The 12942-nt window shown below is 39.1% G+C and overlaps 1 protein-coding gene across 4 annotated transcripts in view; it reads left to right on the top strand.

Moving 5' to 3' along the window:
• The window catches only part of PIK3R3 (phosphoinositide-3-kinase regulatory subunit 3), a 106763-nt gene that overhangs the window by 87906 nt on the left and 5915 nt on the right, over positions 1 to 12942 (top strand). For all 4 annotated transcript variants that reach the window (XM_069589787.1, XM_069589778.1, XM_069589771.1 and 1 more), the window contains 2 exons: positions 6349 to 6423; positions 6893 to 7063. In XM_069589787.1, the coding sequence (XP_069445888.1) occupies positions 6349 to 6423; positions 6893 to 7063 (246 nt within the window). The remainder of the gene's footprint in view (positions 1 to 6348; positions 6424 to 6892; positions 7064 to 12942) is intronic.

The following is a 12942-nucleotide window of genomic DNA, read 5'->3' as shown; positions in this document are numbered from 1 at the left end:
ATTTGTAATTGAGACCTGGCCAGTGGGACTGTAAGAATTTAGGAGAGTGGTCCTGTTAGTAGTAGGGTGTTACAGTTCACTAAAGTCAAGCTTGTGGGGATCAGGAGGTAGGGCTGTAATCCATACAAATGAACAGTGATGGAGCGTAAAAAGTGCAGATTAATTAAAGTTTGCCTAAAACACAAAACCCAGAATCTTTGGTTACCTAGAAAAACTGTAGAAATAGAAATTACCCCTGACAGGCAAGGAAACTAAAAGTGGGAACCTACAAGTAAGTATACAGAATGGTCCACTGAAGAGTTTTTATTTGTAAGGAAAAAATTCTATATTTAAGTAATAGAAATGTTTGAAAACACTTATGAAAAATGGCACACCTGAGGAGTGATGGAATATTATATGATTTAGCTAGATATAGGGATATTATCTAAATATAGATGGAAAGATATATTATCAGAACAAGATATATGGATTAGATTTTTAGGCCAGATGACTGCTTCATAGAAGGAGATCATCAGTGAGAAAGAAAATTGTATTAAGTTTAGTTCTAGGTAATGAACAGACTGTTTTGTAATATGTTTATGGGTGACTTTCGCGCATGTAACACGGTTCACACTCCTTGGCAGCAGGAGGCAGAGTAAAGACCTCTGACTGGGTTTTCTATAGACTTCAGGGTTTCTTTGTGTGAGAAGGAGGGAGGGGATAAAATACAAGTTTAAAGGTTGGAACATTGGCTGTTGAGTTTTAGGAGAGGAAAATTTAAGGTGATTGTTTCGGAAGCAAACAATTACTGAGTCGTTTTTAATAACACTCCTCTAGAGATCTTCCAGTTTGCTACTGTGGCCACTGAGAGTCAAGCAAGCACACATAGCATCAGAAGAGCTTGGGAAGCAAGGCCAGGAGGTGGCTTTGTGTACAAGTAGGGTGTGTTTGCTCTTGGAATATTTATATGGTTCTGGTCACATGATGAAGCTAAAGAAAAGCCCCAGAAGGCTGTGCCATGGACCAAAGGAATGAATGGAAGCATTTCTTTGCCCTGGAAAGTGATGAGATACTGAGAAACCTACCATTTCTAGATGCATGACTAAGTATGGCAAACTAGACCTTGAAAATTCCTTTAACAAGTTCTGTAAGCTAAATCTAAAATAGAATTTAGGCACCATCATGGGTGATAAGCCATGACCTATTTATATCCTGCTAGAATGTTTAGGGAGACACTGAAACCATTACCTCTTTTGGAACCATTGCTTCAGGGAGGACAGTCCAGTGTCCATACTCCATGCTTTGATGTTTCTACCAAAGACAGCACTAGGATTGATGGGCTTGATCTGCTCTAACACTGAAACTGTATAGTCAGTCCTGGAAGAGACTGGTTGTACTGCTACCTGATACTGAATATGACCTCTCTTTGGTCCTGTTTTGAAGTTGGAATAGGTTGGAATTCTGCCTCACCTAAGAAGAGATTGTCATTAGTTCATCAAGTCCTCTTTGCATGTGGCCATTTCTCTGATTTCTTGCTATATATATAGCCCATAAGGATTTTTTGAGATTTTTCTTCTGCTGAGATTCCAATGTACTGTTTCTAGAATATTCTTGAATGCCTAAATCAGGATTTCATTTCTTAAATATAAAACAAGTCAGTTCAGTTAAGTCACTCAGTTGTGTCCAACTCTTTGCGACACCATTAACTGCAGCACACCAGGCCTCCCTGTCCATCACCAACTCCCGGAGCCTGTACAAACTCATGTACATTGAGTCAGTGATGCCATCCAACCATCTCATCCTCTGTCGTCCCCTTCTCCTCCTGCCCTCAATCTTTCCCAGCATCAGGGTCTTTTCAAATGGATTAGCTCTTCTCATGAGGTGGCCAAAGTATTGGAGTTTCAGCTTCAACATCAGTCCTTCCAGTGAACACCCAGGACTGATCTCCTTTAGGATGGACTGGTTGGACCTCCTTGCAGTCCAAGGGACTCTCAAGAGTCTTCTCCAACACCACAGCTCAAAAGCATCAATTCTTTGATGCTCAGCTTTCTTTATGGTCCAACTCTCACATCCATACATGACCACAGGAAAAACCATAGCCTCGACTAGATGGACCTTTGTTGGCAAAGTAATGTCTCTGCTTTTTAGTATGATTGGTCATAACTCTAGGTTGGTTATAACTTTCCCTCCAAGGAGTAAGTGTCTTTTAATTTCATGGCTGCAGTCACCATCTGCAGTGGTTTTGGAACCCCCAAAAATAAAGTCAGCCACTGTTTCCACTGTTTCCCCATCTATTTGCCATGAAGTGATGGGACTGGATGCCATGATTTTAGTTTTCTGAATGTTGAGTTTTAAGCCAACTTTTTCACTCTCCTCTTTCACTTTCATCAAGAGGCTCTTTAGTTCTTCACTTTCTGCCATAAGGGTGGTATCATCTGCATATCTGAGGTTATTGATATTTCTCCCAGAAATCTTGATTCCACCTTGTGCTTCATCCAGCCCAACGTTTCTCATGATGTACTCTGCATGTAAGTTAAATAAGCAGGGTGACAATATACAGCCTTGACGTACTCCTTTTCCTATTTGGAACCAGTCTGTTGTTCCATGTCCAGTTCTAACTGTTGCTTCCTGACCTGCATACAGATTTCTCAAAAGGCAGGTCGGGTGGTCTGGTATTCCTATCTCTTTCACAATTTTCCACAGTTTATTGTGATCCACACAGTCAAAGGCTTTGGCATAGTCAATAAAGCAGAAATAGATGTTTTTCTGGAACTCGCTGGCTTTTTCAATGATCCAGTGGATGTTGGCAGTTCAATCTCTGGTTCCTCTGCCTTTTCTAAATCCAACTTGAACATCTGGAAGTTCACGGTTCATGTGTTGCTGAAGCCTGGCTTGGAGAATTTTGAGCATTACTTTACTAGCGTGTGTGAGTGCAATTGTGCGGTAGTTTGAGCATTCTTTGTCATTGCCCTTCTTTGGGATTGGAATGAAAACTGACCTTTTCCAGTCCTGTGGCCACTGCTGAGTTTTCCAAATTTGCTAACATATTGAGTGCAGCACTTTCACAGCATCATCTTTTAGGATTTGAAATAGCTCAACTGGAATTCCATCCCCTCCACTAGCTTTGTTCTTAGTGATGGTTCCTAAGGCCCACTTGACTTCACATTCCAGGATCTGGTTCCAGGTGAGTGATCACACCATCGTGATTATCTGGGTCGTGAAGATCATTTTGTACAGTTCTTCTTTGTACACCCCTTCTTGCCACCCCTTCTTAATATCTTCTACTTCTGTCAGGTCCATACTATTTCTGTCCTTTATTGAGCCCATCTTTGCATGAAATGTTCCCTTGGTATCTCTAAGTTTCTTGAAGAGATCTCTAGTCTTTCCCATTCTGTTATTTTTCTCTATTTCTTTGCATTGATTGCTGAGGAAGCCTTTCTTATCTCTCCTTGCTATTCTTTAGAATAAAATATTTCTTAAATATAAAAGCCTTTATTTATTTTAATTTTATTTTTTGCTTGCCATCCGTGGCTTGCAGGATCTTGGTTCCCCAATCAAGGATTGAAGCCAGGCCCACGACAGTGAAAGTGCCAAGTCCTAACCACTGAACCACCAGGGAATTTCCTAAAATCCTTTAAAATTCCTTTTTTATAAAAGGAAGGGGTTCATTTGCAATACTTTTCCATTAGGAGTTAGTTTTCATGATTATTGCTTCCTTTTCCTGGTTTTCATAAACCTAAATTCATAAATTCAAAATAAAGAATAACTTGCCATAATACAACTTAGTCTAACTTGACTGATAAACTGTGGCTTACTGCCATCCTAGAATAGGCTCTGTTTAGTGTGCATCAGTCCATCCACAGCAATGCCCTAAGTAACATTGTTATCAAAAATTAGATGGTCATTAGCAGCTGATCATATTTTTAAAAGCTGGGAGAAACAGCTGATCAGATAGATGATAAGATATTAGAGACTAGAAAGATTTCAGGAGATTGAAACTATGATCCAGATTGAGTATCATAAAACTTAATTTGAATAAATATCATCTTACACATTCAACTTCCCAAATATAAAATTAGAGTGGCGAGATGGGGCAGCAGTGTGAAAGAATTCTGAAGGATATTACCATGCCAATAATTGTTCAGTTAAGATACAGATTGTGACTAGAAAAGTTAGTTTAATCTTACCTTAAAATGTATCCTAAATAAGCCATCCTCTTATGCTGTGCAAACAGTCCTTGAGTACAGGAAGCCATCTCTTTATCAGAGGATCATAGGTTCTGGGAAAAAAGTCCGCTTAAAGTTAATCCATTTCATTGGGTGTGCTGGAATTTTCCATTTGCCTTCACAATTTCTATTCTTTTTTTCTTATCCTGCTCTGTGCATAAGAAAATGGATCTTTTTGCCCTCTGGCTTCTCATTAGCTTTGGCCATTTGAAGGCACAGGCAGGAGATGAGAGGGCAGAAGGAAAGGAAAGTAAGAATATTTTATATTCTAACTTCTTCCCCTTGTGATCCCTATGAGATGGCTGTGTCCTCATTTTCTACCAAAGGTGGCAGTCCCCAAATGGTACTCTCTGGCTTCAAGTCACTGCTGTCTACAGCCGATTCTTCAATTCTAGGATACCTTGGCCTCACACTGTTGCTGGCCCCAGGGAGTTTCTCTAAAACATCTCCTGGCCTTTGTAAATAGTGAACTCTCCTCAGCTGCCAGTTTGACTGTCCCTTATCCTTCTAGCTAAGACCCTAACTGATACAAACTAAGTGAAATGTCATCACTTCAGTTCAGTTCAGTCGCTCAGTCGTGGCCGACTCTTTGTGACCCCATGAATCGCAGCACTCCAGGCCTCCCTGTCTATCACCAACTCCCGGAGTTCGCTCAGACTCATGTCCATCGAGTCGGTGATGCCATCCAGCCATCTCATACTTTGTCATCCCCTTCTCCTCCTGCCCCCAATCCCTCCCAGCATCAGAGTCTTTTCCAGTGAGTCAGCTCTTCACATGAGGTGGCCAAAGTACTGGAGTTTCAGCTTTAGCATCATTCCTTCCAAAGAACACCCAGGGCTGATCTCCTTTAGAATGGACTGGTTGGATCTCCTTGCAGTCCAAGGGACTCTCAAGAGTCTTCTCCAACACCACAGTTCAAAAGCATCAGTTCTTTGGCACTCAGCTTTCTTCACAGTCCAACTCTCACATCCATACCTGACTACTGGAAAAACTATAGCCTTGACTAGACAGACCTTAGTTGGCAAAGTAATGTCTCTGCTTTTGAATATGCTATCTAGGTTGGTCATAACTTTCCTTCTAAGGAATAAGCATCTTTTAATTTCATGGCTGCAGTCACCATCTGCAGTGACTTTGGAGCCCCAAAATAAAGTCTGACACTGTTTCCACTGGACATAGTACATAGTAAACACAATTATAGTTTGATTAGAGATTTTAAGTTCAAAATAAAACTGAAGATAAAAAGTTCATCTTATGTGCACTGAATTTATGTTATAACTTCAACTTTATATCTTTTTTAGAATAAACAAACAAAAAAGGACCACATAATTAGTAATAGAATGCTAGTTGGATGATGCTTTGTTCAGGTTTTGTCTCTAGAATGTATTGTTTTATATACATGGTAAGGAAAATAAGGAAAAGTGTAGAGAGTGACTGGTGGACTGCCTTAGTTGGGACAGTTAGGGTAGTCCTCCCCGAGGAGATTTTATGATGAGATTTGAATGAACAGGGGCTTGGTTGGGGGATGATGATGAATGAAAGTTTTTATACTCAAGTTTTAGGCCATCGTCCATCTCAGTGAAGCTAAATGAAATGGTTTATATCATTTTACATCTAAAATGTTGGTATATTTTAAAATACTGTGATTTTCCTGGTGATGAAGTAAATTTGCATTAATTACTCAGATTGCTACCCTGAATTTCTTGGGGCTTGCTTTGCGTGTAAAAATAGGCCTTGAAATTCTGTTTTAGAATTTTAAACTCAATGTATTAACAGTAGGTCATGGAGGAATTGCATCCTGTGGCTCAGTGGAGATTGCAAAGGTGACACACGCTCACCTAACTAACAATTTCAAGAACAACTGTTCCGTGGTGTTTGAGTGCAAGGATATGTGTGCTTGTGGTGATATAACCTTCCAGAAAAGGAAAGTGAAAAATGAAGGACGTGCCTAATTTCAAGTAGCTTTCTGTTTCTGCCTTTTTGCTAAAAGTTGAAGGAAAAGTAATAGAGAAACTATTAAATTTAGGGAAATCTCTGGCCATTCTTAGTGGCACTGGAGAAAGCAAGCTCCTGGGCCTGGATGTTTGGTTGGCTTGGGTGTGTCTACTTTGCACCGATGCTGACACTGGTGTCTTTCTTCTGGTAGGTGGCTCAATCACAAAGGAGTGAGACAGAAGCGCCTAAATGCCTGGCTGGGAATCAAGAATGAGGATGCTGATGAGTAAGTTCTCACTGTACCTTTCCGTCAGAGGGCTTTGTTCCCAGTGTAAGACATAGGCCTTCTTAATGCCTCCTGAGTTACTTAAGCAAATGTCCTCTCTGTTATTTGAGGACATTTGAATCAAGGCCTTTGCACCTCTTTAAATTGATTTGCTTCATGAGTATGCTATAGGCACTTGAGTTCACAGACCTGCCAAGCCATATGAAACCTGGATACTTAAGCATCGCTTATTTAGACAGTCAGGAGTCAGAGTCTTGGGTGAGACACATGAATTTTGTGCTTTCTGCATGATAGCAAATAATGAAAATTTTTTTATCTTATTTTTGGAAATTCTTTTAAAAAAATCCAGCTACTTGCAATTCTACTTTGTTATTTTGTAGTTAAGATTTAGAAGAGTTTTATTCATGAATTTGCTTTTAGATAGAAGTAAACTGATTGTTAGAATAATATTTTAACATTTAATTTTTAGGACCTATTTTATCAATGAGGAAGATGAAAACCTGCCCCATTATGATGAGAAAACCTGGTTTGTTGAGGATATCAACCGAGTACAAGCAGAGGACTTGCTTTATGGGAAACCTGACGGTGCATTCTTAATCCGTGAGAGTAGCAAGAAAGGATGTTATGCTTGCTCTGTGGTGTAAGTCTTCTCTGGGGATATGACCTTTTGAAAACTTCTACATTGATTAATAGAAAATCAACTACTCATAAAGTTCAGATCAAATTAGTTGAAGTATGGTAAAATGAGTAACCATGGCTTAGACCTTTAATATTTGTACAAAGAAAAGTTAGTTGCTTTAGGAGATATATAACCTGAAATTATTTGGGGGATTTTAATTTAAATGGTAAGCAGGCTAGGCCCTGCAGTTGTTTGTTGTTGGATTTCAGGTTATCTGAAAAATAATTGGAGATTTTTCAATTGAAAAGATCACGTAATTCTTAATAGTCTCCTGCATGCCTAACTTGGCTTCCATTGTCAGATTATGAAGACTTGATTAAATAGAACTGTTTTTACTTCAGAAGAAAAACTATCTAAGTTTTGTACTTAAATAGTATTGTGTTGAGTTAGTGATAGAAAATGTTGGATGTTTTCTTATGACTGTTTGGAAAAGCTTATTTTCTTTTTAATGGAAAGTAAAATTCTAGGGACAACTAATTATGCCTCAGTCAGATTTTGCTGTTTTATATATATATTATATATCTATATAATTATATATCTATATAATTATATAGATATATATATAAAACAGTTGCCTTTTTAAAGAATATATATATATATATATATTTTTTGCTATTAATATGTTTTCATTGACAATGACCGTACCTAGAGAGGAGGTATATATAGTATGATGGTCATGAGAGAAGCTTTGGGATCAGATATATAGGATTCAAATCCTGATACTACTACTTAACCATACATGTGACCTAGGGTAAATTATTTAACTTTTCTTTTCCTAGTTTCTTTATCTATAAAAGAAGCATAATAATAATATCTACTTAATAGATATTAATAATCTTAATAATATCTACTAAGTAGATTTCTAAACTATCACATGAGTTAATATATGTGATATAATATGCTTTGATCAGTGCTGGAACATAATAAGTAAATGTTGTTTACTAATATTATTATGATAATGATGCTTCTGCTGGACATGCCAGAGGCAAGCAAGGATCACAAATGATTTGAGGACAAAGTGGTGAGGCTAGACAAAAGACACTTGTATTAACAGAGTGCTTTACATGATCATCTTATCCTTAGCTATCTATCTCTGTCATGCAGAGTTTGAATCCAGTTTTACCTGGTTTCAAAACCCACATTGTTTTTTTTTTTTTTGCACCACGCTTTCTTCATTTCACAGTTAAATATCCAAGATAAATGAAATCACCGTGACATAGGTATCACCAGTAGGCTGTGTGCATGAAAAACTGAGTCTGGTGGAGAAAGGGTTGCAAGATTTTGTGGAAGAGATGGTGCTGAGCTGGACGTGGAAAGGATGAATAGTGGGGTGTCCGTGGGCAAAATGTAAGGGAGGTATTGGATTAGTGTTATCCCTGGATAGAGCTACTTGAGACATTTCATTTCTTTGTGACCTGGGCTCAGATCCTCAAGTTATCTGAGTGGAAATGGCAGGAGAAGATGGCTCTTGTGGGATCTGAGATCTGTAAGAACGTTAAAAACAAGACAGTAAGCCCAGTACATCAGCCCCTCACCCTTATCCAGGTCCCTGGGTGGCAGCCTTGTGGATTGTGGACTTGGCTGGTGGAAAGTGCTGCTCAGCAGCTCAGGTAATTCCTGAGAGACCAGAGAACAGCTTGAGTATCTTGGGGAGCTGTATTATTTTTCCCTTCCCTTTTGCCATAGACTTGACCAGTAGTGTGGATTTCTGTTGCCTATGAAACCAGCTTCAGTCATATATCATATTGGGGTTCACCTTGGGGGGACATTGGAAGCAAAAGAGTCTGGCATCACAGACTTCCACTTGTTTGTCAGCCACTGCAGCTATAGAAAGCCTGCTTATAGTGATTTTTCAATTTACTTAGGACTAAGTTGAGGACTTGCTTAACTCCAGAGCCTTCTCAGGCTAGAGACCTGTAGCCAACAATGAATGTGTTAGGTAGTGAGCAGTTGTGATTCTTCCATTGTTATTGCCATTTGGCGTAAGAAATTTGATTAGGGATAGAACATATAGATCAACAAGGAAACAGAAGACTTGAAAACTCTATAGAACAACTAGACATAGGTGGTGCTAGTGGTGAGGAACCAGTCTGCCGATGCAGGAGGTGTAAGAGATGCAGGTTTGATCCCTGGGTCGGGAGGATCCCTTGGAGAAAGAAATGGCAACCTGCTCTAGTATTCTTGCCTGGAAAATTCCATGGACAGAGGAGCCTGGTGGACTACAGTCCATGGGGTCACAAAGAGCTGGGCACAATTGAACTCACCCACATCCACACAGAGACATCTTTAGAACACTCCACCTAACAACAGCAGAACACACATTTTTCTCAAGTGCACATGAAACATTATCCAGGCTAGACCACACTTTAGGCCACAAGTCTCAATAAATAGGGTTGAGATCATATAAAATATGTTGTCTATAACCACAATGGAAAGAAATTAGAAATAAAAAATAAGGAAATTTGGGAAATTCACAGAGTGGACAATAAATAACATATTCCTAAATAACCAATAGATTAAAAAATGAAAACAAGGGAAATTAGAAAATACTTTGGGTTAAAAGAGAAACACAGAATAGTGAAACTTACTTAATATAGCTAAAGCAGTGCTAAGAGGGAAATTTATAACTGAAGCTCTCAAATCAATAACCTGCCTTCTTCCACCTTAAGAAACTAAAAAAAAGAAGGGCAAACTAAACCCAAACAAGCAGAAAGAAGGGAATAATAAAGATTAGAAGAGAAGTAAATAAAACAGAGAATAGAAAATAATTGAGGAAATCAATGAAACTGGAAGATGGGATGATGGGATGAATAAAATTGATAACCTCTTTTCTAGTAGTCATGTACAGATGTGACAGCTGGATGTAAAGAAGGCTGAGCACCAAAGAATTGATGCTTTTGAATTGTGGTGCTGGAAAAGACTTTCTAGAGTCCCTTGGACGGCAAGGAGATCAAACCAGTCAGTACTAAAGGAAATCAATCCTCAATATTCAGTAGAAGGACTAATGCTGAAGCTGAAGCTCCAAGACTTTGGCTACCTGATGCAAAGAGCTGACTCACTGGGAAAGACCCTAATGCTGGGAAAGATTGAAGGCAAAAGAAGGGGGTGGCAGATGATGAGATGAACCGACTCAGTAGACACGAGTTTGAGGAAACCAACTCAATGCACGTGAATTTGAGCAAACTCCAGGAGATAGTGAAGGACATAGGAACCTGGCATGCTGCATTCCATAGGGTCGCAAAGAGTTGGACATGACTTAATGACTGAACAACAACAAAGCTAAACTCATACACACACACATACATACGCACACACGGGAGAGAGAGAAGACACAAATTAGTAAAATCAGGGTGAAAGAGGGGACACTCGTTGTAGTCCTTACAGAGATTAAAAAAAATATGATGGAATACTATAAATAATTATATGCTAACAAATTAAACAACCTAAATGAAATAGACAAATGCCTGGAAGCACACAAACTACCAAAACTGACTTAACAGGAAGTAGAAAATCTGAATAGAACTATAATAAGTAAAGAAATTGAATCACTAATTTAAAAAACTATCCACAAAGAAAACCCCAGGACTAGTTAGTTTTACTGGTGAATTCTACCAAACGTTATAAAAAGAATTAATACAATTCTTTCAGACTTTCCCAAAAAATTGGAGCAAATACATCGCAGTTTGTTTAATGAGGGCATATTCCTTATGAATATAGACATAAAAATCTTTAACAAAACACTAGCAAAGCAACTCCAGCAGCATATAAGAAGGATTATAAACCATGACTAAGTAGAATTCATCTTAGGAATGCCAGTTGATTCAACATTAAAAAAATCAGTGTAAATAAACCATACAACTAGATTAAGGACAAAAATCAACTGACAAAAATCTACTAGTTATTTCAGTAGATTCAGAAGAAGTATTTTTACACTCTTATTTAAACACACTGAAAAAACTAGAGATAGGCAGGTATTTCTCAGCCTGATAAAGGACATGAAAAACCCACAGCTGACATCATACTTAGTGGTAAAAAACTGAGTACTTTTAAGAGCAGCAAGAGACTAAGGATGTCTTTTCTCACCACTTCTAATCATTGTACAGAAAATTCTAGCTGAGACATTTAGGCAAGAAAAAGAAAAGGCATCCAGATGAGAAAGGAAGAAGTAAACTATTAGAACTAATAAACGCATTCACCAGGGTGCAGGTTAAAAGATTAGAAAACAGAAATTAGTCGTATTTCTGTATACTAGCAGTGAACAACCTGAAAATGAAATGAAAACGTACTATTTGTAATAGCATAAAAATGATAAAATGCCTAGGTTCAAAGTGTAAGAGCTGTACAGTGAAAACTATGAAACATCATTGGAACAACTTAAAAAAAATTCTAAATAAGTGGGAAAACATCCCGTGTTCATAGATGGCAGTACTTTCCACATTGATCTGTGTGTTTGGTATAATCCCCATAAACAGTACCAGCTGGCTTTGTACAGAAATGACAAGCTGATCTTAAAATTGATGTGATAATACAAGGGATCCAGAGCAGCTAAAATAATCTGAAGGAACAGAAAAGAGTTGAAGTACATCTCCCAATTTGAAAACTTACTACAGTTGAGTAATTAAAATTGTGAAGTACTAAAATAAGATAAAAGTTATGACCAACCTAGACAGCATGTTAAAAAGCGGAGACATTACTCTGCCCACAAAGGTCCATCTAGTCAAGGCTATGGTTTTTCCAGTAGTCATGTATGGATGTGAGAGTTGGACTATAAAAAAGCTGAGCACTGAAGAATTGATGCTTTTGAATTGTGGTGTTGGAGAAAACTCTTGAGAGTCCCTTGGACTGCTAGGAGATCCAACCAGTCCATCCTAAAGGAAATCAGTCCTGAATATTCATTGGAAAGACTGATGTTGAAGCTGAAACTCAATACTTTGGCCCCCTGATGCAAAGAACTGACTCATTTGAAAAGACCCTGATGTTGGGAAAGATTGAAGGCAGGAGAGGGGGATGACAGAGGATGAGATGGTTGGATGGCATCACTGACTCAATGGACATGAGTTTGAGTAAACTCCAGGAGTTGGTGATGGACAGGGAGCCTGGCGTGGTGCAGTCCATGGGGTCGCAAAGAATTGGACAGGACTGAGCGGCATCCAGTCCCATTACTTCATGGGAAATAGGTGGGGAAACAGTGGCTGACTTTATCTTTCTGGGCTCCAAAATCACTGCAGATGGTGACTGCACCCATGAAATTAAAAGATGCTTACTCCTTGGAAGGAAAGTTATGACCAACCTAGACAGCATATTAAAAAGCAGAGACATTCCTTTGCCAGCAAAGGTCCATCTAGTCAAGGCTATGGTTTTTCCAGTGGTCACGTATGGATGTGAGAGTTGGACTATAAAGAAAGCTGAGCGCCAAGGAACTGATGCTTTTGAACTGTGGTGTTGGAGAAGACTCTTGAGAGTCCCTTGGACTGCAAGGAGATCCAGCCTGTACATCCTAAAGGAGATCAGTCCTGGGTGTTCATTGGAAAGAGTGATGTTGAAGCTAAAACTCGAATACTTTGGCCACCTGATGGGAAGAGTTGACTCATTTGAAAAGACCCTGATGCTGGGAAAGATTGAGGGCAGGAGAAGAAGGGGACGACAGAGGATGAGATGGTTGGATGACATCACCGACTCAATGGACATGGGTTCAGGTGGACTCTGGGAGTTGGTGATGGACAGGAAGGCCTGGCGTGGTGCGGTTCATGGGGTTGCAGAGAGTCGGACACAATGGAGCGACTGAACTGAACTGAACTGAGCCACTGAACTGAACTGAACTGAGGGCTTCCCTGATAGCT

Source organism: Ovis canadensis, chromosome 1 (genome assembly GCF_042477335.2).
Source record: "Ovis canadensis isolate MfBH-ARS-UI-01 breed Bighorn chromosome 1, ARS-UI_OviCan_v2, whole genome shotgun sequence".
Classification (NCBI taxonomy): Eukaryota; Metazoa; Chordata; class Mammalia; order Artiodactyla; family Bovidae; genus Ovis; species Ovis canadensis.
This window is presented reverse-complemented; position numbering and strand designations above follow the sequence as displayed.